This window comes from Hydra vulgaris, chromosome 08 (genome assembly GCF_038396675.1).
Source record: "Hydra vulgaris chromosome 08, alternate assembly HydraT2T_AEP".
In the NCBI taxonomy this organism is placed as follows: Eukaryota; Metazoa; Cnidaria; class Hydrozoa; order Anthoathecata; family Hydridae; genus Hydra; species Hydra vulgaris.
Genome location: NC_088927.1, coordinates 15,944,253 through 15,970,639, shown reverse-complemented (window position 1 = coordinate 15,970,639; position 26,387 = coordinate 15,944,253). Strand labels below are relative to the sequence as shown.

General features: G+C 30.1%; 2 protein-coding genes across 3 annotated transcripts; both read left to right on the top strand.

Annotated features, from left to right (window-relative positions):
• The first annotated feature begins 17,943 nt into the window (after positions 1–17,943).
• LOC136083060 (uncharacterized) lies at positions 17,944–18,842 on the top strand. The gene is made up of 2 exons (XM_065802468.1): positions 17,944–18,104; positions 18,167–18,842. Exons 1-2 carry the CDS (start codon positions 17,944–17,946, stop codon positions 18,840–18,842), a joined length of 837 nt encoding a protein of 278 aa, XP_065658540.1.
• Positions 18,843–20,282: 1,440 nt separating this feature from the next.
• Positions 20,283–23,217, top strand: LOC100213495 (glycoprotein 3-alpha-L-fucosyltransferase A). Of its 2 annotated transcripts, none has more exons than XM_065803173.1 (2): positions 20,283–20,419; positions 21,872–23,217. In XM_065803173.1, the coding sequence occupies exon 2, from the start codon at positions 22,004–22,006 to the stop codon at positions 23,123–23,125; it is 1,122 nt and encodes a 373-aa protein (XP_065659245.1). In that variant the 5' UTR covers positions 20,283–20,419; positions 21,872–22,003; the 3' UTR covers positions 23,126–23,217. The 2 variants fall into 2 exon arrangements, with proteins under 2 accessions (XP_065659245.1, XP_065659246.1); XM_065803174.1 differs by lacking the exon at positions 20,283–20,419 and adding an exon at positions 20,423–20,440.
• The last annotated feature ends 3,170 nt before the right edge of the window (positions 23,218–26,387 follow it).

Genomic DNA, 26,387 nt, shown 5'->3' with positions numbered 1-26,387 from the left:
AGTTAGTTAGTATTTCATTTTTATTTTTAGCAGTGTATTTTTACATCTGTAATTTAAAATATGTTTTAATCTTGCGTATACTTTTAATTTTGTGTTTTATTTGCTTTAATTAATAAGGAACACTGGTTGCCGTTTCTGTTATGTTTTCTAAATGTGCAATTTTGTCTCCAGAACCCTACAAATTCTGTGATTGCTAAAATACCCGCATTTCTTAACAAATGTCTTTTAAACGTTCAAAAGTCGTTTAGAACGTCTTTTAAACGTTTAAAATACGTATTTTTTAGACCAATTTCATATAACTGAACTTAAACGAAAAGCCTTTTTACCACGTCTTTAGGGCGTCCCGAAAGGATGTCTTTAAGCGTCTAATCTAGAATCAGTTTAGAACGTGTCCGAGACGTTCCGCCTGAACATTCATTGTACGCTTTTTGTACATCCTCGTGTATTTCCTTCATTGGTGGTAGTCATGATCGTATTGTTACTTGTTTGTGTTGTCCACCTGCATGTCTTGAAGTTAAATGCCCAATTTCTATAAATTACTTTACCCACTTGATTCGAGCGTAAATCCTCCATATTTGGTTAAAAAGATGTTGGTATTTCTTTAAACAAAAATCATCCATATTATATGCAATGCCTTGTACTAATAGCTGTTACAGGGCACCATCACTCATATTTTATGGTGTGGGCACCTCATGGAACTTTTATCGAACATATAAAATTTGACAATAACAAATGGGAAGAAATCAAGTGTAAATATATAGACTGTCACTATAAATATTATTTGAGCACAATTTTTATTCAACACTAAGCTCTGTTGAATAATTAGAAATTGGATTAAACTTGTTATGCAAACTGCCTACAAGTGGTTATTCAACTTATAATCAACCAAACTTTATGGCTTGCGTCATTAATACGTTGTGAATGTCTGAAAGCGAGAATGGTTGGAAAAACCATTGGCCATTGCTTAATACTGTCCTCCTCAGGTAACCAAGGATCTAATAAGATAACTGATTACTGCATTTTACATTGTTAGTTAAAATATTTTTTGATATTTTTCATTTAGTTCTTAAACTGTCTCAGTAGCATTTAGTACAAGCTTAATAAAGATTTCCACTGTTACAATATATGGGAGTTTGTTTTTTATTTGAAAAGGAGAAATAAATATGGCTACATTTCTAGAAATTTCTGTTTTTTCTATTCAAATTCTGATTCTGGCTGCCTTAGCTCCCTTAAATTGCGCTTCAGCCCCCCCCCTCCCCAACGAATAAAGTGACAACTACGTCAAAATTATATGACTGTTCCTTTTTTTATATTACCGAAATCCTGGGATTGTCCAATATCAGTCCCGGCATTTCGAGAATGAATGTGCGGGACAATTAACACCCCCTTTTTGTAGCAATCACCCTCTCCTTCTACCATTTGTCCTCTGTATTGAGTAATTTTTGTTATAAATATCAAACAATATATTTATTTGATAATAAGTGCCTCTTTTTTGAAAAACCTACGGTTTGTGGTTTGTGATGTTTTGTTCCCAGGCTTTAATCATTGCAGTTTTTTGAAAGTATCTTTATTTGACACTATAATTATATTTTCACACACCCTCCCCTCCCCCCACATGGTTTTAATATTATTATAACTTGAAATATTAGTAAGTTTTATTGCTAGAAACAAGTTAACATTAATATTAATTTATTTAGAATTAGTTTTGTGCTGTTTTTCCATTCACGCTCGCGAACGTGATCACTATTTTATTGTGCTGTTCAATTTTTATAACCTTAGCAGGCCATAAACGTGGCCGGCGATCACCTTTTTCTAATTGGCAAGTGAACATAAATTGCCACCTCAATTTTTCGAGTTTGTGTACATACACTTGTTGAACATCACCCATCTACCCCTCCCCACCCCCACCCCCACGTACGCAAATTACTTAACTTAGGACTCTTCCCCCTACCCCCTTGCCGCGTACGTAATATATGTACGACCCCTAAACATGATTGTTCTAAATACCTCTAAAATGGACACCTAGGAGGTCATGACCACTTAACTAACTTATAAACATCTTAAATTATCAAATAAAACGGTGGTTTACCTAATAAAAACGGGGACACGCGTAATAAAAGTAAAAAAATTTAAGATTTTAACAACTAAATAAAATCCATTACTACCAGTGTTAAACCTGCTGTAATAAGGCAGAGGGAGGGGAGGGATTCCTGACCCTAGACTTGCTGGGGGTAAAAAACGCATGCCAAACTTATTAGACTTTTTTTTTCGGAAAACATACAAACACAAGAATGTAATGTTCATGAAGGTTTGAAAGAAGATCAATGTAGTTGTATTCTTCCATTCAATCTTTACTGTTTTCTAAGTTCTTTAAAAAAATTCTAGAGGAAGAGAAAAGTGAAAAGTTTTATTAAAAAGGGAAGGTAAGAATGAGAAAAAATGGAATCCATGCGATAGTGATTGTGTATGTTCGATGGATTTTGTGGATGGAACACCTACCATTGCTAACATTAAGCCAAGAAAGAGTTTAAATAAACTTTGTACAAAATAGAACTTTTTAGTTTTGGAAGGTATTAGCACAGATTCCTGTGCTAATACATTATTCCTTGTATACTATTATTTAACGACTTTAAGGTTTTATATTTCCATCTCTTAAATTATTGACCAATACAAGTTTCAAGTTACAGAGTACAGCACAAACCCTCATAATATCATCAACATGAAGCAACATTGTTAGAGGAAAAACATTCTTTAAAAATCTATAAGTTTTCATTCTCTTAATGACTCTTTTAACGTGTGTTCTTAAGTTAGCTATTTTTTTGTTTTTTTTACATTCAGATGCAATCATTTGACTTTTGAGACAAGCTCCTGGAGGAATTATCAAAGTACAAAATTATAAGAAAAGTTCTTCCTGAATTTGAAATCCACGATCTGCTATGACTTCATCGTCACACTCTAACAAATCATCAAAACCACTGTCTTTTGTTATAAAATTATCTGAACATCTTCCACCATAACAATCAGATAAAAAGTGATAAAACCACTTGGCGAATTTCAAACAAGAAACTTAAACGTATTGTGTTGTTTATAATCAGACCAAGTTGAGGCTTATGCTAAAAGAGACTTGGGTCGTTCAATAAAAACTTCAGCACAATCAATAATCGCACAACACTTGTAATACCCTGCATTCTTAAACACTTTAGGCAAATTTTCCCTGATGGTTTCACGTGGAAGCCATTAATGTATGGCTTTGATTTATTTTTTTGTGTCTGTTTTGACTCTGTTGCATGAAAAAATCAACAATTTCTTAGTTTGATCAACTTGTTTTTGGTTTTAGTTGTTTTAAGGATATATTCAAGAAATTAACTTTTTTAACAAGAGAATCAATCAAAGACGTTTTAGAATTACATCCTTCACACACATTTAGCAATGACTGGCTAGCATATGAATGTTCACAGCCTGGCAGTGGTAAATAAATTGCATTATCATTAATATTAATTAACTCATTGGTATTTTTTCAGTTGTATTATTATTCGTGTCATTACATTCTTTGCTAATACTTTTCAAAATGAAAAAGTTCAATTTCGTACAACGTTTATATAAACTCTTTCTTGACTTAATGTTAGTAGAATTATATCCCATATTTAAAGTAGGATCTGGATTAGCAATGGTAGGTGTTCCATCTAAAAAATGCATCGAACAAACACGATCAATGTCGCATGGATTCCATTTTTTCTTATTTTTACCTTTTCTTTTTAATAAAATTTTCCACTTTTCTCTTTCTTTAGAATTTCTTAAAGAACTTGGAAAACAGTAAAAATTGAAAAGACAATTACAACCACATTGTTCTTTTTTTCAAACCTTCATGACTACATTACATTATTGTTTTTTCCACTTAAAAAGTTTATAATTGTTATTCGAACACCCTATTACTGGACAGTTACCTCTGTTACCCATCGTGTTGAATTCAAAAGATGAGATAAATACAGATAAATACTAATTCAAATACAGATATTTAGGAAGTTTTTTGACTTTTTACCCACACAATCAGTTCAGTCCCCGCTGCGCAAAATGATAGAATTTAAGTTGGATAGGTGTATTCCATAAGCAAAGTTCATCGAGGACTTTAGAAATTCCTTGAGCAATAGTTTTTTCCTTGCCATCTACCAAACCCAGGACATCCAGTTTGATTTCTCTTCTTTTATTTTTAAGGACGACTACTTGATAATTGATTCCGTTGATGTGCTTGTCATCAAAGTGTAAGGAACAACTTTCCATATACAACTTTCCAATTATTTTCTTTTTTCAGCTTGATTGCCTCTTTGTTGACTTGTAAATAGCTGATTGACATGGAGTTGGGATGTCAAAGTCTTCTTTTTCTCCATAGTTTTCATATTCAGCCTCAGAGTATTGGCCTGTAGAGTATCCCACTGTTTCTTTGCTTTCCACTTCAAGATGGTACAATTGCTTGTCCTCGGAAAATAACCATGATGTTCCATCCACTTTAGTAGTATCAAAAATTTCATCGAGGGGTTTGTAGCTTCCCCGATTGACACATTCATTATAAAGTTTCAGTATTTTCTCAAGCTTTGCTTGAATAACTTAGTCAAATACATTAGGAAACTTCGGTTAATCTTTCACAATTTAGTGACTTCTTTAGAAATTTCTGCTATTCGCTCCTTTTTTCCTTAGATTTTTGGTCCAAGGAAATGGTAGCGTCGAATAATTTGCTTTTGGAGAGGCATTTTGCACTTTTTTTTTTAGTGAATATTCTTCCATAGGGACCATTCTTCTTCTTTTATGAGAGTCTTCATATTTTACCAGATTCTTGGTCCAGACATCCTTGTTCTTCTGAATGCTACAATCGCTAGGCTTGTACGTCGCCAAGTGTTGCTCCTGTAATAACTAAAAAATTAGACAAGCAACTATATGTCCACAGTTTAATTTGTTCTAGAATATTCTAAATTGTTCCAGAATGTTCTAAAGTCCTCTAAAATATTCTGGAATTTTCCAAAATGTTCTAAAGTTCTAAACACTTCTAATCTACACAAGTTTTAAATAACTTTCAGCAAAGCCCCATGTATTAGTATTAGCAGTAACAAGATTAAATAAATGACAATTCGTTATTTTAATTGCGGGTGAGCTTTTTTTACAACCTAGAGGAATTGAACATGTTTTCAACAGGAAATTTTTCATAACCCTAATGCATATATATATATATATATATATATATATATATATATATATATATATATATATATATATATATATATATATATATATATATATATATATATATATATATATATATATATATATACATATATATACACCCTCTGTTCCAAAATACTGTGCAAAATAAACTGTTTTTAATTTAAAACATTTTTTATATAAAATTTAGATCTTTTTCTATAATATTGTGAACCTTTCATAGCAATAATATTATCTTATACCAACACACCAATAATTTCTAAAAAAGGATGTTTTTTTTATGAAATATTTTGTTCCAAAATACTGTTCCGATTTGTTAAACATGAATTATTAACTTGAAAATTTAATAACATTCTAACATTTTTAGTGGAAAAAAACTATATATAGTATAAGCTTTTGAAAAATTCTTATTTTGTATTAAATTATTTAATAGTGGTTAAAGCTATTTAGTTTAAATATTTCATGCTTAATAGATGCCTTTATTTGTTTTTAAATCTGTAACAAAAAAATCAAGATTTATTGCTTGCGCTCTTATTGCATTTACTGCGATAACAATAAACTTAGAAACAGACAATATTTTGGCTTAAAATGATTTTAAATGTGTTTTGAATATTTTATTTAGCATCTTCATATATTGTATCTTCATACATAATTCTCTTCTTGCTGGATCATCAGAAAGAGAACTCTTCCTAATGATTCAGCAACGGTGAAACTTAAAGTTGAAGAAAAAAGTTAGATAAGTGTTTTTTACTAATTTATATATATATATATATATATATATATATATATATATATATATATATATATATATATATATATATATATATATATATATATATATATATATATATATATATTTATATATATATATATATATATATATATATATATATATATATATATATATATATATATATATATATATATATATATATATATATATATATATATAAATATATATAACACACACATGTAAGAATATGCTCCGCGATGGAGATCTTAAGAAAATATATTTATGTTAATGTAATTTTGTAAAAGATTATTATATAGAAGTAAGCGATAATAAAGGTTGTTTTACTTCATCAAATTAGCAACAAAAATAAAAAAAAAAGAGGAATTAAATAAACATTATATTTACCTTGACTATAAAAAACCTTAATCTGACAAACTTTTCACCAGTTTTATGTACGGAAGATGCAAGTAAGTTATTTTCTAGCTGAAAACGCTACATTAAAAGATTCGAGTTACTTTACGATTCACTCATAATTACAGATGATAAGCGAAAACTTTCGTTACTTCTTACTTAAATTGGAGATAACACTTACGAAATTTATGAAAACATTGAACCACAAGATACGCTGATCACATACTAGAAAGCTGTCGAAACTTTTAATAAACACTTCAAACCCCAAGTAAACCCGAGCTATGAAATTTTTATCTTCCGTAAAATGAATCAACGTACAGATGAAACCACTCAGCAGTTTTTCGTTCGATTACCCGAACAAGCTCTTTAATGCGAGTTTGTCAATAAAGATACAGAAATTAAACAACAAATTGAGCTTAGTACAAACATTTCAAATCTTTGTAAATACAGTTTTCAAAATCCTAATAAAACTTTACAAGATTTGTTAACTACTGCAAAAACATTCGAACAGATGGACAATCAAATAGAAGAACTGGAGAAAGAAACGAATAAACAAAGCGAAGTAAATACAGTCAAGAAAACAAACTTACCAATAATCAGTAAAGAACCACATGACATTATAAATAAGTCACTGAAAAAAATTTGTTATCGATGCGGAACTGATTTCCCGCACATCAATGCATGTTTAGCCTTAGGAAAAACTTGCTACTCCTGCGGGAAAATTGTACATTTTGCAACAGTCTGTAAAAGTAAGAAACAAAAAGAACAGAATACAACAACACATCGAGAGAAATACCAAAGAAATGAACAAATCTATACGAAACCAATAAATACAATTTACAAAGATATCAATGAATCCGAAAATCCTCGTGCAAAGTTAAATCAGGGAGACTTGTGCTCTGTAAATGCTAACAAGATAAATACTGACGCAGTCGAAAACTTGGAGGTAACGATTAATTTATAAAATATACCAATAACCGTATTAATAGATATCGGAGCTTCTATCAATATTTTAAACTTTAAAACATTTGAAAAGATAAATAGTTTAATCAAAAGACCGCTTCGCCCATATAAATCTAAAACACAGATTATTACTTACGAGGATAACAATCCAAAACTTAAAATTGAAGGGCAAATCAATGCTGTGATAGAAAGTGAAAAGAAATTCCTTCAGCCCATATTCCTCGTGATTAAAACGCACCTCATAAATCTATTTTTTGGAAACGACGCCAAACTACTCGATTTAATACAATTGAATAAAGTTCTAGTAAATACTGACGTCAATGAGAAACTTTCAAACAAAAAAAAGACAATAGAAAATAATTATGGCGACAGTAAACAACAAATTTGCCATTCCATGCAGAAAATTAGCAAATTAAACAATTCTCTCCTTCTAAACGTTCAAAAACGATTACAACCGCTTATAAACTCATACAAAAGTTCTGCTTTTAGCGGGAAAATGGGAAAACTTTTTAACTACCAAGTAAAGCTGAAAATAAATGAAAGTATACCACCAGTCACACAAAGAGAAAAGAGGACTCCTTTTGCACTTAGAGAAAAAGTTAAAGATGAACTTACAAAACTTGAAGCAGAAGGAACAATTGAAACGATAACGAACGAAGCGACACCCTGGATAAGTCTAATGGTAATTGTTCCAAAAAATGACGGTAACCTAAGAATTTGCGTAGACATGCAAGCGTCTAACAAAGCTATTGGAAGAATGCGTTTCCCGACTCCAACCCTAGACGATGTTATTATAAAACTTAAAGGCTCAGCCGTTTTCTTAAAACTAGATTTAATGAAGGCATTTAACCAGCTCGGACTTGCGCCGGAATCGAGATTAATTACTACTTTTCAATCCGAAACTCAAATTAAATGTTTCACAAGACTTAATTTTGGAGTAAATTCTGCGCAGAAGGAACTACAAAACGCTTTACAAGAAGTTTTGAAGGATATAAAAGAAACTCTTAATATTTCTGACGATGTTTTAATATTCGCTTTAAATGCAAAACAACACGATTCAATATTACACAAAGTATTAGAAAGATTCAAACAGAGGTTTAACTCTAAACTTTAAAAAATGCTTATTTGGAAAAGAAAAAGTCAAATATTTTGGATTTATATTTTCAAAAAAGGAATGCAACCAGATCCTAAAAATCTTGATAATATCAAAAACATGCCTATACCAAAAAATACTAAAGCTCTCTAAAGCTTTCTCGGGCTTATGAACTATTTTAAGCGTTTCATTCTACGCTACAGTACAATTACTTTTCCTTTACGAAACCTTCTTCATAAAGATTCATCATGGAGCTGGAACTTTGAGTGCCAGCGTGCGTTCGATAAATTAAAAACGCTATGACATCAAACTCATGCGTTGGGTACTTCGATCCCAACAAAGAAACTACATTCTTCACCGATGCAAGTCTTGTAGGCATATCAGCAATCATTGTACAAAACACGCCAAATAAACAAGACTTTAAACTCATATCTTATAAGTCAAAAGGGCTGTCACCTGCACAACAACGCTACTCTACGATGGAAAGAGAATGTTTAGCTATAGTATACGCCTTCGAACATAACAGGACATACCTGTTTGGACACCCTTTTAAAATGTACAGCGATCACGAAGCTATTGTGAAGGTTTTAAACAACCCAAATGCTACAGTACCACTTCGCATTGAGCGTATGACTTTACGATTACAGGGATACTCTTTTGATTTACACTACATCCATGGAAAGCATAATTTCTGATTATCCAAGTCGACACCCGGTAGACCCTTGAAAACGAAAAGCTAGAAAAATGTTAACTTTACTGCTGAATACGCATGTCCTAAAGCCCTTTCACTACTAGATATTCAAAGAGAAACCAAAGCCAATCCTATTCTACGAATACTTACAGAGTTAGTCGCCACTAATACCTGGTAAAAACGAACACATTCGAATTGTCCTCCAAAAATAAGAAAGTTTCAAAAAGAGTTACTTGCTTGCCGAAAGATTAGCCAAGAACTTACAGTAAATCAAACAGACATCATCCTAAAAGCAAATTGAATTATAATTTCACAATCACTAGAGATTACGGTTATACAACTGGCGCATAATTGGCACTACTGAGACAGAAAGTTTACTTTCCTGGCCTAGTAACTAATATAGAACAATATATTAAACAATGTGCAATTTGTCAAGATCTTGGTAAACAAAATCCACCAGCCAAACTATTAATCACATCAATACCATCGGAAGTTTGGCACACACTTAACATAGATTACCTTGGTCCTTTACCGAACGAATTTTATTTCGTTGTTCTCATAGACCATATATCAAAATTTCCAATTGTTGATTTTATAAATAATATATCCGCTGACCATCTCATTGATTTTCTACAGAAAACAATCGCAGTAAATGGAATACCGAAAAAATTTATCAGCGATAATGGAATACCTTTACTTCATTGAAAATAAAGATATTTTTTAACAAACTGAATATTGAACATAAATGAATTACGTCGCTTTTGCCGCAAGCTAACTCACAAGCCGAATCATTCATAAAACCACTTATGAAAATAATACGAGCAGCACACATTGAACGAAGAGACTGGATAAAGCAGTTATACAACTTCCTGTTTTCCTACCGTACCACTCCCCATTGCACAACTCGGATACCACCATCTACACTCATGTTCAATCGCCTCACAGGTTTCACAATACCCTCATTACAGACAAAGGTTGATACATATATTAATGATCAAGCCAAGAAGAGACAAGAAAATGCTAAGTTATACAGAAAAAAATACCACGATTTAAAATACCACGCAAAAAATCCAAATTTCAATATTGGAGATACAGCACTGATAAAACAAAAAAGATATAACAAAACTACGGCACCGTTTGAGTTTAAACCCTACACAATTACGGCTAAGAATGGTACAATGATAACTGCCAAATCTCCCGCTGATAACTCGCAAAAAACTCTGAACGCTTCACACATAAAGAAAATACCAATGGATATACAATTCAATCCGACACCAATTAAAGAAGAGGGAGACGAGGAATACTCTCAGAATGAATCAGTTTCACCAGAAAAGGAAATAACAACTATGTCGATGCAACAAAGCCATTATCAAGAACCGAATCTGAAAACATATCCAAACAGAGAAAGATGTCCTTTAGAATCATGGAGGAAATATTAAAACATTGCCGAACTTAAATAGTAAAAAATTTCATTTAAAGAAAAAGAGGAAGATGTAAGAATGTGTTCCGCGATAGAGATCTTAAGAAAACTATATGTTAACGTAATTTTGTAAAAAGTTATATAGAAGTAATCGATAATAAAGGTTTTTTTACTTCATCAAAACACACACACACAAATCGTTTCACAAAACCTCTTCTAAGATTGATATTTTTGTTGGTATTGTATATGTTTTAATGTATTTTTTTATTATTTATATTGTATCATTGAGAGCACCTAAATCAGTGATGAAATAGATAAGCTATTTCGAGACGATTAAATCAATAAGTTGTTTTGAGATTTATTCATTGATATGAACAGCACAACTACAAGTGTGGATGTGTATCGATTTTCAATCAGAAATCTGAACATCCATTTGAGCTCATTACTAATAATACATTTAAAAAAACCATGTCTTTGTCACAAACTGCACATAGGATGATAATTCATGGTGCTTCTTTTATTAAATATTTAAAGTAACCTCGGTTCTTTGTCTGAGAGTGCTATTGCAGAAAGAAAGAAAGAACACAAAACTGTACGAGTTGGTCATATGTCTAACTTTCTTGACAGAAAACACAAGGAATACAGCTAATTGTTTGTAAATGACATCTGATATGTACCTCTATTGAATCGATGTATACAAAAACGTTCTTAGTCATAAAAACTATTTTTTCGAAGAACGAAAAAAAACTTATCAAATCCAAAATTATTACTTAAATAAATTCAAAAAAAATCTGGGTGCTTTTTGACATCTTTAAATATTAGATTTGTTAAAATATATATCAAAATTTGTGATATATATATATATATATATATATATATATATATATATATATATATATATATATATATATATATATATATATATATGTGTGTGTGTGTGTGTGTTATACATAGTTGTCTGACTTAGAATCTTTATATATGTGTTAGAATATATATATATATATGTGTTATACAAAGTTGTCTGACTTGAAATCTTTTTGTTTACATGCGTTAAGGATAATAACAAAAAGCTTGTCTTTTATATATTTATTCATTTTTTGTACAAAAAACTATTAAAAATCAAAGGTCAGTTACTCATGTAAACAAAATCTTTTTGTTTACATAAGTTAAGGATAATAACTAATGAGTTAACGATAATAAATTTTGTACAAAAAACTATTTAAAATCAAAGGTCAAACTATTTCACATATTAAATCACACAATGTGTAAATGGACCGATCACAAAGCCTTTGTCAGACACCTCACTGAATATCGTGTTCCTCTTCCACGTCATTCGCCTTGTCGGTTGTTGAGCAGCACATGAGTTCATTATAAAAACCACTGAACTCATCCGAAACATATTGCGTTAGCTTCCTAATATCCTGCAGTTTCACTCTTTTTATCGGAACATTACCCAATGGGTAGTACACATTTTGCAGAAACTCGTCGATGCGATCGACGACTTGAGATATCTTGTAAGTTTGGACCATCAGCCTATCAATGAGTGGCCTACAGAAAATTACACCTGAAGAAGTACCGTAAGTGAAGTGCATTAGAGAACTTATTCCAAGGAACTTTCTTTCCCCGTGTTTCTTCCGAAATGCAAGATTTTTTGTAGAATGTTGGCTTTTGAAAATCTACAATATCTTCTGTTGCGACTTCTTCAACAGTAAACTTACCAGTAGTACTAGAAGTAATGATAAGTTCAGTTATCTGGTGAACAGTGTACACCTTGTCATACCTTTTCAATTTTCTTTTTATTACCGCGAAGTCCCGGTCACAAGGTAGGTACCAGCTACCTTATTGTAGTATTGCTCGGTTCGATCAAATTAGCCAGTATCTGTGAGAGCCAAAAAGACTCTGTTTAGTGCATGGTTTTTATTTTGACCTCCACAGTTATCTGAGTAGACATGGACTTCAGTAAACTGTGGAGGAGCAGACATTAGGTAATTGTACACAAAAGAGCACACCTTATAAGGACTTTTTCTGGCTGTGCCTTCATGGTACACATAAACATGACCTTTATTGAATTTCACATCGTGAATAGAGAAAAGGTTAACAGATAGCTGTCTGAGGTAAGAGGTTTCCTTGACTGGTATCATCGATAAAGGGATATTTCGCATGTAGTCAAATGCAATCGCTAAGACATGCAGTTCATTTTGTTTTGTCTCCGAGTTGCTTTTATTTTGGAGCTTGTTGTAAAACTTTTTCGATCAACCTTTGTGCAGCATCAGCTCAGTAGCAGCATTTCTCTTTGCTGCATCACCGAGATGAGGGCTTCGTAATTTTAAGTTAAACTCCTCATAGGTGCAACAAGAGTCTATCTGGGGACGGCCAAATCTTAACGTAAAGTTGTCCTTAAAGTAGCCTAAAAAATATTTGTAGCTACATTTTGCTTCAGGATGTTTTTCTTTAAACATTGGGTACAAAATTTTGACATGTAGTCTAGCATCTAGGTAATAGCTTTACCCGCATATTTGCTCTGTTTCACCGGATAACTTTCGATATGTTCTTTTATCAAAAGTCTTACATTGCCCCTGATTGCATTCGTGTCTAATATTTTCCCTCGAAGGTCCTTTTGTTGATTTTCCTAATACCAATATGGAGCGCAATCGTCGAATACAACAATTTTTAATACCAAAAAGGCTTTTAAAGGCATCTACAAATACTTTTTCTTTGGCATCCCCACCAAAACCTCGTATGTAAATAAAAAGTCACGAGCTACTCTTCCTTCGGCACCTTCCTTTCTGGGTCGATGAGTTTTCACCTTCATGTTTGTAATAAATATTGAGGTATGCTGATATAAATATTGAGGTAGGCCTAAATGCCATAGCCAAACTCTAAAAAACGAAGTTTTAGTAATTTGGCTATAACATTTAGCTACTGTTTAAGGTCAATTCACTAGCCTAAATGGAACGATATGGAACGTGTTGGATTAGTTTTGTCTAAGACGTTTTTATGAAAACATGTTGTATGATATGCTATAATAGGCCTAAACAAACTGTTAAAAGGCTAATTGGGTATTGAAGTTGCAATACAAATCTCACCTGCAATCAGTTCCAACAGTAGTAGCAGGTACAGTTCTTCCTTTGTAGTAAATGTACTCTTTACCTTTCACTCTAGCTTCTTTAACAACGTTCCTTTTCCACATAGCCTCATTTTTAACCTTTCTTTCACTGCTAGTACTAGGTTCTTCATCCATTTTAAGTCTTTTTCATTAAAACAATGAGATGAATAATAAAATAAGCCCAAATAACCTCAAACTCGTAACCAAAACAAAATAAAAATTGGATTAAAAACATCTGACAGCTACCAGCAGAACACAGCTGGTTTACTCAGTACTGCCAACGGAAACCTTCTAAGCCACTGACCTAGAACCTTTTAGTTTACAGACAATATTTTAGCTTTCTATTCAACGTGTACTATACAATAGTGGAACTGTCTTCAAAGAACAAATTTTCATCAAAAAGTCAAATATTAAAAAAAAAATGACTTAGAACGTTTTTGTATACATTGATTCTATTGCAAACAAGCAAAAAAAAAAAAAAAAAATTTATAAAAAGAGTAAAATTTAACTATTTTATTTATTTAAAATAAAGGTAAAATAAGGTAAAATGCAAGCATATTTTTTGAATGTTATGCATAACATTCAAAATATTCAAAACAAAAAATAACAAAACTTTGAATTGTTATTATAAGCAATATTAAGATTTCTTTATCCCAAAAAAAAATTGAAAAATTAAAAAATTAATATTGTTTATAATAACAATTCAAAGTTATGTTATTTTTTGTTTTCAAAAAAAGTTTAAGAAATAATTTTATAAATGTTAACTAGTAATTAACTAGGAAAAACTATATCATAAACTAAAATGTTATACTGATGAGCTGTTCCGCTTTGAATTTTTTAAAAAACGGCTATTTTCATAGCCACAAGTTATTAAAATATCTATTAAAATAATATGTTGAGGAACTTTGTAAGAAACCATAGATCAAAGAATCAGCTGAAAGCAGATTTGTTTATTATTTTAGAAAGTTTATATTCAATGATATTGATTATTATTAAATCGTGTTTAAGATATAGTTTGTAAAATACTGTCAAATATTGGCACTTTTTTTCTATTTTTTGAATAACATTATACGAACTTTACGCAATTTACCGGATTAGTCTGAAATTAGTCCGGATGAACAAAAATAAAAAATACAATAAACATTTATTTTTTTTATAAAACCAAATAATTTTATTTTAAATATAGAAATATAAACAAAAAATCTTGAGAAAAATTAGTTCAATATGTTGAATGCTTTTCTATTTATAAGCCTATTTCCTCATTTTGTATTAGAGCGACGCATGCTCGGAGCAGCGATACTATTTATTTACGCTATACTAAAACGCTAAAAATTTGTCGTTTATTGTTTGTTTTAATTAGTTTTCTTAACGATTTCTTCTATTTACGTAGTTCGTTTTAACTATTTTTTTTAACGATTTTTTTTATTATTACCGCTGACCTCGTGTTTGTTTTGCGCGGACACACACACAAAAAAAAAACTAAAACATAACCGACAAGAAAGCGTGTTAAACAAAATGTCGCAATAATAATAGAATAAACTTTTAAATATAATAGTTCAGTCAGAGGCGTAGCAAGGGGAGGCCAAAAAGGCGAAAATATAATAAAAATAAATGAATTCACAACTCAGATCCAGAGCCAACAGTGACTAACAGTCATACGACTACAAGATCCCACAATGAACTTTAAAGATGCAGCATTTGATATGAAAATATTGGAAAATTATGTCAAAGAATTTTGTGATCATTTGTGCCAAAATGCAATTGAGTATAACAAGGGCAGATGTATGGAATGGGGGGTTGAAGTTGAGAGGAGAGTCAGGCGACGGCGAAAAATGCCAGGTGAAAGGGCTGGAGATAGTGGCCTCTCCGCTGAAGATAAAGTTAGCAGAGTTTTGAAAATGATATTGATCGTTTCAAACAAGAACTAACAACTCGCTTTAGACAATTAAATGATCTCAATGAAAAATCTGGATTCCTGCTCGATGTGAGAATATTACTAAAGAAGAATGGTAATGAAAATCAAGAAAGTTTGTAGTAACATTGTTTGGATCTGGGAAACCTTTGCAGTACAGATATCAGTGGAGCAGAATTATTTATTGAAATCGCAGACTGTCAGATGCTGCTTAAATCTCGTGGGGCCCAATACCAATAACTCCGCTGGAATTACTTTCATTTATTTTGTCATACGGAGATGACATTTTTACAAACTTATGCATTGCATTACAAATCTTGCTCACAATTGCAGTGTAAATAGACAGCTGCAAACGTTCCTTCAGCAAGTTGAAACTTATTCTTTCATATCTAAGAGCTTCAATGGGGCAGCAACGTCTTGTTAATTTGGCAAACCTTAGTGTCGAAAGAGAAAATCTAGAATCAACAGACTTTGACGACATAATTGATAAATTTGCTGCAGTTAAAGCTAGAAAAATCAAATTATAATTTATAAATAGTTATTGATTATTGGATCTGATCTGCCACTTTCAACGACTAATTCACATGAACCATAATGGATACGTAATTGAAAACATGAGTTAAATTGAGTTTGCGTTATGATTAGCATTTGCATTTTTTATACTAAAATTGTCATATACTTGGAAACATTAAATTTTTTTTCAGTTCACATGTCTGCTTCAAGGGGGCGTCATTTTTCAGCGTAACCCTAGCTACGCCTCTGAGTTTAGTAAACTAAAAAATTGACAGGTCTGCACAAGAATCATTTCGTTATTATAATTTATAATGATAAATGAATTATAAAATAATCGAATGATTTCGAAACTTTGTGTGATTTGTTATTAACATATGTTTTGCTGCTATAATTTAAACAAAATTCACGTGTTTAAAATTTAAACTGTGATTCAATTTTTTATAAAGTTTTAAATAATTGAAAGCGTTAAAACAAACTACGTGATTTAATATATATTGATAAATAAATTTCTGTTAACAAATTATTGACATGATTATTGCTTTTATTTGACCAAATATTGGGTCGTTCAGACAATAAAAGGGATTGATGAAAAGTTGTGATAAAGTGATGAAGAGAAAGATTATAACAATAAAAAACTTAACTATATTTGTGAGTCAGTAGGCCTACAGTAGGCCTACTCACCAGGATATTTCTGGGATCCCGGTGGGCCAGTCGAGCACTGTTGTTAATTATCTATTTAGAAATATAGGGGATAGCGGGGTAGGTTGTCACGCGGGTTGGTTGTCACAAAGTTTATTACAGGAAATGTAAATAAGATATAGAAATTTCAAATCATACAATGGAAATGTTATATAAAAAAAATATTTTTACAGTAATTTTCATTTTTTTTTAGCGGGTAGAAGAAAAGTTATTCGTTTTTATAGGTTTTTGATATGAAAAAGTTAAATTTCGCCTACTCGGAAATTTTCTTTTACCAAACGAAAATTATTTTATTGTGTTTTGAATGTAGATTTATAAAGTACTTTATTCATTTGAGTAACTTAATCCATAAAAAATTATCATGAAATTCTCACGCTTTTAGGTAAATGTACAGGTGTCCAGCAACTTACTCAGAAGGGGTTGCTTGTCACAAAATATATGGGGATGGTTGTCACAATTGCCTCGACTCCATGCGCTGCAAATTAAACGCCGCTTGCAGATTATTTAGTGGCTTTATTTATTTGTCCGCATTATTTAAATGTTTAAGATATTATTTAAAAATCTAAAGTCAAAGTGTTATATTTGTTTAACTAAATATCTGTAATCTAAATTATTTTTATTTCAACGTGCATAACTTTAGATTGCGATCCAATGTTTAGCATAATTAAAGAAAAAGGATTACAGAAGTTCAACTGTTTATTGTTTTGTTTACAAACTAAACAACTAGCTGTTGTTTAGTTTGTAAAACTGTCTGTTGTTTTGTTTGTGCATTGTTTATATTTAGTGGGTTTATATATATATATATATATATATATATATATATATATATATATATATATATATATATATATATATATATATATATATATATATATATTTTAATGTTTTGTTTACATTATTTGCAAATATTTTTCTTTGCTTAGTAATAAACATGGTACGAAATTTTAAAAGAAAAACTAATAGAGGTTATACTTCTGGAGATGTCATAATGTGTGCTGTTAAAGATGTAAAGATTAATAACATTTCTATTAGATTAGCAGCAAAAAACCATGGCATTAATTACAGAACATTAGCACGTTATTGTAAAAAAATTATTATTACCAACCCATCACATGGTTCTATAGCAGATCTAATTGACAAAAATGAAAACCCCACCTCCCTGAATGTTATAGGACACAAAAGTCGATTGATATGCCAGAAAAAGTAGAAAAAGAACTGGTCACCTACCTGTTGCGAGCAGCAGATATACATTTTGGTTTAACTCCTACCGAAGTAAAAAAACTTGCTTTCCAGCTAGCAATTAAAAATAATATGAAGGTTCTCAATTCTTGGGTTGCAAAAGGAACAAGCTGGTAAGGATTGGTTTACAGGGTTTACATTGGTTTATAAAGCGCCGTTCAAATATTTCCATTAGGCAACCTCAAGCTACTAGTTTAAGTCGAGCGACAAGTTTCAATAAGCAGAATGTTGCATCATTTTTTAGCAATTTGCAGTACTGTATGCAAAAATACTCGTTCTCACCAAATGACATTTGGAACATGGACGAAACAACTGTACAGCAACCTAAAAAGGTTATTGCGAAAAAAGGATTAAAACAAGTAGGAGCCATCACGTCAGCTGAAAGAGGAACTCTTGTAACATTAGCATGCACAATAAATGCTATTGGAAATAGCATTCCACCTTTTTTATTTTTTCGTAAAAACTTTAAAGATCATTTCCTAATCAGTGCACCAACAGGAAGTGCAGGAGATGCAAATCCAAGTCGTTGGATGAAAGAAGAAAACTTTGTAAAATATCTAAAACATTTTGTAGGCAATACAAAATGTACTAAAGAAAAGCCTTGTTTATTGTTGCTTGACAATCACGAAACCCATCTTAGTATTGAAGGATTAGATTTGGCAAAAAATAATGGAATAGTAATGCTTACCTTCCCTCCACATTGCACACATAAGTTGCAGCCCTTGGATAAGGCAGTTTATGGTCCTCTCAAAAACTATATAAATACTGCTATGACATCATGGTTAGTAATGAATCCTGGAAAAACTGTTACAATATATGATATTCCAATAATAGTAAACATTGCATTTTAAAATGCTGTATCTCCTCACAATATTTTAATTTGTTTTGCTGCAACATGGTATTTACCCGTTAAATCCTGATACTTTTACTGAAATTGATTACTGTCCTAACTATGTAACTGATCGCCAAGACCCACCTTGTTTACAGGCTGATTCAAATAAAAAAGACAGTGAATCTTATTCAATGCAACCAGAACCAGCAAATAAAAGATTTAAAGAATCTATTCAGATACCAGATAATCAGGTAGACATAACAATAGAAGATCCAGTTGTATCAAATAAAACCTCTAATCAGAACCCAATCACTACATTAGGTTTTAACAATTCAATCATACCACCTGAGAGTATTAGGCCTCTGCCTAAAGCAGGCCCGAGGTTAGCATCAAAAAGAGGTAGGAAAAAGCGGTCAACTATGTTTCTTACTAACACGCCTGTCAAAGCATGGCTTGCTAATTATAAAAAGAAGAAAACTAATAAAAAAAATTTTATTAGGAATTGTAAATCATTTACGAATGGAAGTAAAAAAGAATTAATAAAAGCAAATCTTACTACGAAAAAACCTTCTATAGTCTTAAATTCATCTGAAGATGAAGAGTATCTATGCATCTATTGTTTTGAATCATTTTCTAACAGCAGATCAAGAGAACAGTGGATTCAATGTCAGGTTTGCCAAAAATGGGCTCATGAAGAATGCACACCAGGCTTACAACAGTTTGTTTGTGAATTGTGTTCTTTATCCAATAATTTTTAAAAAACCAAATTTAAAAACATTTATAGTGATAAACTAAATTTGTTAAATGTGTTATATTTAAGATATATATATTTCAGTTTATAGTATTTTATTTTTATTTTTCTTAGTAAAACATAAACGAAATTAATCTGTACTCGTTTTACATTAAATTCTTATCTAAACTTGTCAAAATCCAAATGTGACAATCAACTCCGCACCATGTGACAACCTACCCCGTGAGCGGGGCTAGTTGTCACACAGAAGCGGTCTTTGAAAAAGGATTTTACAGCAATAAATATTTCACTCAATGTCATAAAAGTATTATAATAGTTACTGGAAATAGTTAAACTAGCTTTGTGCAAAGTTTGGCATTGATTGGATGAAAATTAAAAGCTGAGCAGCCTAAAATGTAAAATGTGTGACAACCAACCCCGCTCTCCCCTACCCTAAAAATTTTCCGAGATCCGGTCAAGACAAATTGTTCTCTGATAAAAATCATTTTTAAAGATGGTTTTTAAATAACTAATAATATTGTTAACAAAATAATCTTTAGTTAAATAAAAAACATATTACTTTCTTCATTTAACTAATTTATTTATTTATTTTTTTTAATGTAAAAGTTTGTAAATAGTATATTATTTTTTTTTATTTTATTAAATTTCGTAACTATTATTTTCATAACATTCATTGTTTTTTAAAATCCATCTTTACAATGACATTATTTTAGAACTTGAAGCTCGAATTAAATTCTCAGCATATTGTATTTAATGAGTTATTACTTGATTCAAAGTAAATCAAATTAAATATCACAAACTTAGTCAATAAAATATGATTTCAAAACGGCTTGATTGGAAACTGGGTGAGTATCTGGAAAGATAAGGTTTGAAATTTTTTCGGACAATATCAAATCTAATAACTTTATATTTTCTGAAGAAATTTTTAATTAACAATAATAAAAAAACTATTCGTTGTAAATATAATTAGTTGGTTGAGTACTTAAGTTGAGTTATGTAAGTTAAGTCGCACAATATTTAATTGAGTAATACTCTCAAGTATATTTTGAAATTAAACTCATACTCGATGAGTATGAGCTTAATTTCAAATTATACTTGAGAAGAACGAAGTTGTTCTCTGAAAATCTTGTGGAGTATTTAAATGGGAAATTCTTAGCTTAGTTCCGTACAAGTTTAAAGCTTGCTCTAATTTGAGTTTGATTGAGTCTAATTAAATTCTTAAAGCTCAAAGTTCAAGCAGGTTCGCAAAGTTCTGCTGTATTAGCTTCAACTAATTTCTTTATTAAAATCTTAACTTGCATGTTTCTTTGCAGATATAAAGGAAAATACTAAATATGACAAAAAAGATAATAAGAAAAAATAAGCAAATGAGTGGGCATTTATAGAGAAATTGGTAAGGCAAATTTTCTTAACCGTTATTAGAATTTTGACGATGAAAGCAATAATTTGGCTCAATTGAATAGAGAATCAGGTATACAAAATTATTTTATAATTTGCACACATACAAAAAAGCTTTTAATAGTTTGAAATTTCGCCTGTGTGTGCATAAATAGCACCGTTATTTTTTTATTTTGTTTTTTGACAAATTAGTAAATTATTTACAAGATTTTGTGCTTTTTGGTTTATTTAGCTTATAAAAACAAAATTTGCATATATTATAATCATAAGTTTCATTTTTAAAAATTTGGTAAAATTATCGGTTACCGGGTTACTTTTATCAAATTTTTAGAAATTTCAATAAGCGTTGTTTTGTTTGTGACAAAACACGCTTATTGTGAAAAATCTATCAGTTAAAAAATCAAAAATGCTTAACATAATTTAAATGAATAGAATTAATTGTTTCTTTTGAACCTTAGAGTTATTTTCTGTTGTTTAAATTTATACTAAAGTAAGTTTTCTGATATTGGCCAAGTTTATTAAGCGGTGTATTGTGGTTTGTGAAATACTTTGAACAGATTAATGAAATACAGATAGTATATATTTTTCTATAATAACCGCTTGAACCAGCAAGAATATTTTAAATTATATATTTTTAATTTATTTTATTTTTTAATATTTTACAATTCCATCATGATATTTGTAAAATGCTACAAATCGTTAAATGAATTTTTTTATTTTTTATTTTTGCATTTCCATTTTTAATTCAAAACTTTAATTCACGCTGAGTTTAGAAAATATCTAAAAGAACGTATTTTAACACCAATGAATGCTTATATACGTGGCTATAACTATACGCTTATAAATGAATTAACTTTTTATTAATGTTTAAAGTAGCAGCATTTGATTTCTTTATTTAGAATGAAACTCAATCAATTTTTTTTACGCTGAGCAGTAAATAATTGCAACAGTAAATAATTGTAAATTGTAATTGCAACAGTAAATAATTGTAACGTTTGCGTACAAACATAAAGAAGAATAAATAAATAGGAATGAAAAAAAAATACGTAGTGTTTACTTTTTTGTTACTCTTGCTTGCAACACTTTGCATTGTGAATGAATGGAGCACATATTTAGAAGAAGTCATTATTCTACCTGAAAAGTCTGTAAACAGCTTTAACAGGTTTACCCTAAAATCTATTTTATTATGGAATGATTTGTTTAACAAAGATAATTGGGGGTTTCCAAGGAGCACTAACTATGATTTTAAAGAGTTAGGATGTCGCGTACAAAATTGCTTTATAACAACGAATCGCGAGTTAACCTTAGATGCTGATGCAGTTATTTTTCATATATCTGGCAAGCTTAACTCCAGGCCGAAATTAAAACCTGCCAATCAACGATGGGTATTTTTAATGCATGAGGCGCCATGTTTACATAACTTTGAATCTCTTCGAAAATGGAATTCACTTTTTAATTGGACGATGACATATAGATTAGACTCTGACATACCTATTCCTTACGTACACACATGCAAAAAGCGCAATAGCAAAGTAAATTTACTTAAAAAAGATATTATGGGAAAAAAAAAGAAATTGGCAGCTTGGATGGTAAGTAATTGCAATTCGCAGAGTCAACGAAACCAATACATGAATGAGTTATTAAAGTACATGCCCGTAGATATATTTGGCAAATGCTCAGCTTTGTTTGGACAAAATAACACATGTGAAAAAAACGAAGAAGAAAGCTGCATGGATATGGTAAGCAATCAATACAAATTTTATTTTAGTTTTGAAAATAGCTTTTCTGTTGATTACGCCACTGAAAAGTTTATAAAAATTCTAAATACTAATGCTGTCCCTGTGGTACGGGGTGATGCTAATTACACAGTTCTGGGTCCTCCTAATTCATTTATCGACACTAGAAAGTTTAAATCTGCAAAACACTTAGCTGAATACTTGTTTAGACTCGATCAAAATGAACTTGAGTATTTGGAATTTCTAAAGTGGAAGGAGGATTATGAAAGTCACGATTGTGGACCTGGAGATATTGTGCAAAAACGTTTTTGTGATTTGTGTGAGAAGCTGAACTCTCCACAGCCTGTAAAAAGTGTTTATACAAATATATACGACTGGTACTATAGGTGCCGAGAACCAGATGATATAAATGTTTAAAATTTTAGAATAAAATGTACAAATATACGAATTAAAAATATTAAAATTCAAACATTTTGAAATAAGAAAGAATAATGCAATTTTTGTTGAAATTTTTTTTTTTTAGTATAAGAAGTAGACAATTATTACTCTTAAAAAGGGTTAATAATATACATTCTACATTATATATAACAACAATATACTTTCGGCGTGACAATATAATAATAACTTTTTTATATTTTTATCCCGTTATTGTGGTGCTCCGAGAAAACCTAACGGTCTTACCACAATGCACCGCGGAGAAGCATTTAAACAGAAAATTCAAGCCTATTTCTTTACCAATTTTGTAAAATGGGCTTGAGACAGCATTAATCTTAAGCCACTTGGTTCTGATCCAGAACTCTTACCACTGCGCAACGGCTGCTGTATAAAAATACAAAATTTATTTGTATTAGATTTAGAATCCCCAAAATGAGTCCGTTTTTATTTTTACTTGGCATTTAGGCAACAATCAAAAAATAAAGAATAAGTAAATAAATTTAAGTTTATAGAGTCATCAGGTTTTTCCTACTTTAAAAAAGCTTATTCTAAAAATAACCGTATTTTAATTTTAATTTAAACCTTAACCCTTCAGGTTATGCAAAAACAAAACAAAAAAATGAATAATTATATAGCGAATCAAAGATGACTGTTTTATGTATAGCTTTGTCAAATGGTTTTATAGTTTGTCTGCCTCAAATTTAATCAGTATAGGTTAAATAGTAAAGGAATGTTTAAAAAATGTACACAAAACTAATTCTAATGTGTGCTCACTCCAAAACCCAAGGTCTCTTGCGGTTCAAAATGAATTTTTTTCGGCAATTACATGCTTTTCAGCCTGATTGTCAATAAACTCAGATATGAGCCAAAAGGCAGCATAAACTTAAGGTGCAGTTAAAGTTCTAAAGGCTTTGTATGCTCTCTATATTTATGAAATCTACATTCCTCTTATGTAGATACTATACATATTGTATAATATAGGAGGAGGTAAGAACATTCTCAAAGCATGTCTGATACCATTAAGTTTTTAAAATGCAGAAATAAACTTTCTTTCTTCAAATTCAATTTTGTTTTCAAGCAACTCTTCTAAAAAGCGAGCCGCATGGGGATTAGCATTCTGTTAAATCAGGATTGGAACAGAAACCTTTCAATTTTTCAAGATTGATACCTGTAGTAACGGATTTTATTCAGAAGAATCACAAGAAACCTAAATTGAAGAAATTCACAACACTAAAATAAATCACAGTTCAAAAATTTTAAGAGTTAATTTGAAAAGTTCAAATTTAAATAAGTTCAGCCATCCACTAATTAGGTCGTACCCTTTAGTATTTTCTACAAGCTTCAAGAAGTTCAAGTTAAAAAAATGGCGAACATCTAAAAGATGATGTTCTTTCTTTATTTTCTTCAAAATAATTGAAAAATTTATATATATTTAATTACATGTAAAACAATGTCTTGTTCATTTTGATAATAAGTTAGCGTTTATAAAATGTGTGATGAAGTAAAAATAGCTTCTGCAATAATGTTAAAAAAGATTTTCTTACTTCACCAAACATTTTGTGTTATTAATATTAAAGTTTGTAATATCAATTATTAGTATTCTTACTTAAACCCTCTCATTTTTTTTGGGTCTTTTACAAGAAAGTTTTCAACCTCTAACCTGTTTAATTGATATTTGATTTGATAGTTTTTTTTATCTAAGTTTTAGTAAAATTCAGTATACTAAATATATTTAAAATAAAACTTTTATGTCTTAAAATTCAGCATACTAAATACGATTAAAATAAAATTCAGCATACATCATAATTCCATAATTTCAAATAAAAGATAAACTTAAATAAAAATTATTTTAAGTTATAATTGTTCCTCTTTGTTAGACGTATTTTTTCGTTTAATTTCTTATTATCGCACATCATTCACAAAAACTTTATATGGTCATTTATGACTTTTTTAATCAAATATGAAATTTTATAAAATTTAACTAATTAAATAGTGAGTTTATAAAAAAATTTAAAAATAAAAATGTTTTTTTTAGTTATAATTTTTCACGTTGAATTTATGGTATTTTTTTTATTTTCTTGTTTATAACAAATAAACCACACTAGCAAGACAAAAAAATTTTTTTTCACAAGTTTTGAATCTTTATATAATTCTTCTCCAATATTAAATCACGTTAATTTTAAATTTATTAAAATCAACGTGAGTTAATTATTGATACACTTACCGTCCATTCATACCTGAAATAACGGATATTTTGGCGGCATATTATATTACAGGCATTTGGAGCGGTCCACAATAGTTATGCTTAATGGTTACTTAGTAAACCTTCAGTCCGCAGAGCAAGATAGAGGAAAAAAGGTTATTACACGGTTACATCCGTTATCCACTTTTGGCAGCCGCCAAAAGTGGTTTTAGATTAGTTACGGTTTCATATGTTGGAATGTTTTCAGTTGGCCATTTATAGTGGATGCCACTAATGGTCTATTAAGTAAATAATGAGCAAAATCCAATGAACCGTCTAAAATGCCAATATAAGAACATTGTAAATCCACTCAAAAATGATTGCTGGGTTATGTATAAAAATAATTTTATTGACGCAGAAAAACGTTGACAGCACATCGGGCAGACGTTGGAATGATATCGAGTTTACTTTTGAAATATATACATAATGATGATCAACGTATATGATATATATATATATATATATATATATATATATATATATATATATATATATATATATAATATATATATAAATATATATATATATACATATATATATATATATATATATATATATATATATATATATATATATATATAAATATATATACATACACAGGTTTTATATATATATAAACATACATACACAGTGCTGCTCAAAAGTTTAGCACGCATGCCAAATTAAGTTTACTATTTTTTTTTAAAACCTAAAAAGTTGAAGTTAAAATTAAATTTTTTCGTTATTTTAGATACAAAATTTATTTTTTAGAATATAAGGAATATATATAAACAAAAAAAAAAAAAAAAAATAAACAATGAAATAACGCTGTTATTTTTTTGTCAGAAGTTTATCATATCGACTGTTTTGACCACAAACGTAGTATGTCCACATTTTTATGAAATCAATGTTTTACTATATTCTTATTAGCAGTAACATAAGCTTGTAGAGGACATTTGTAATATGTCCACAAGTGATATCCATCATTAGATATAACACAAAACACATAATACTTTGCTATAT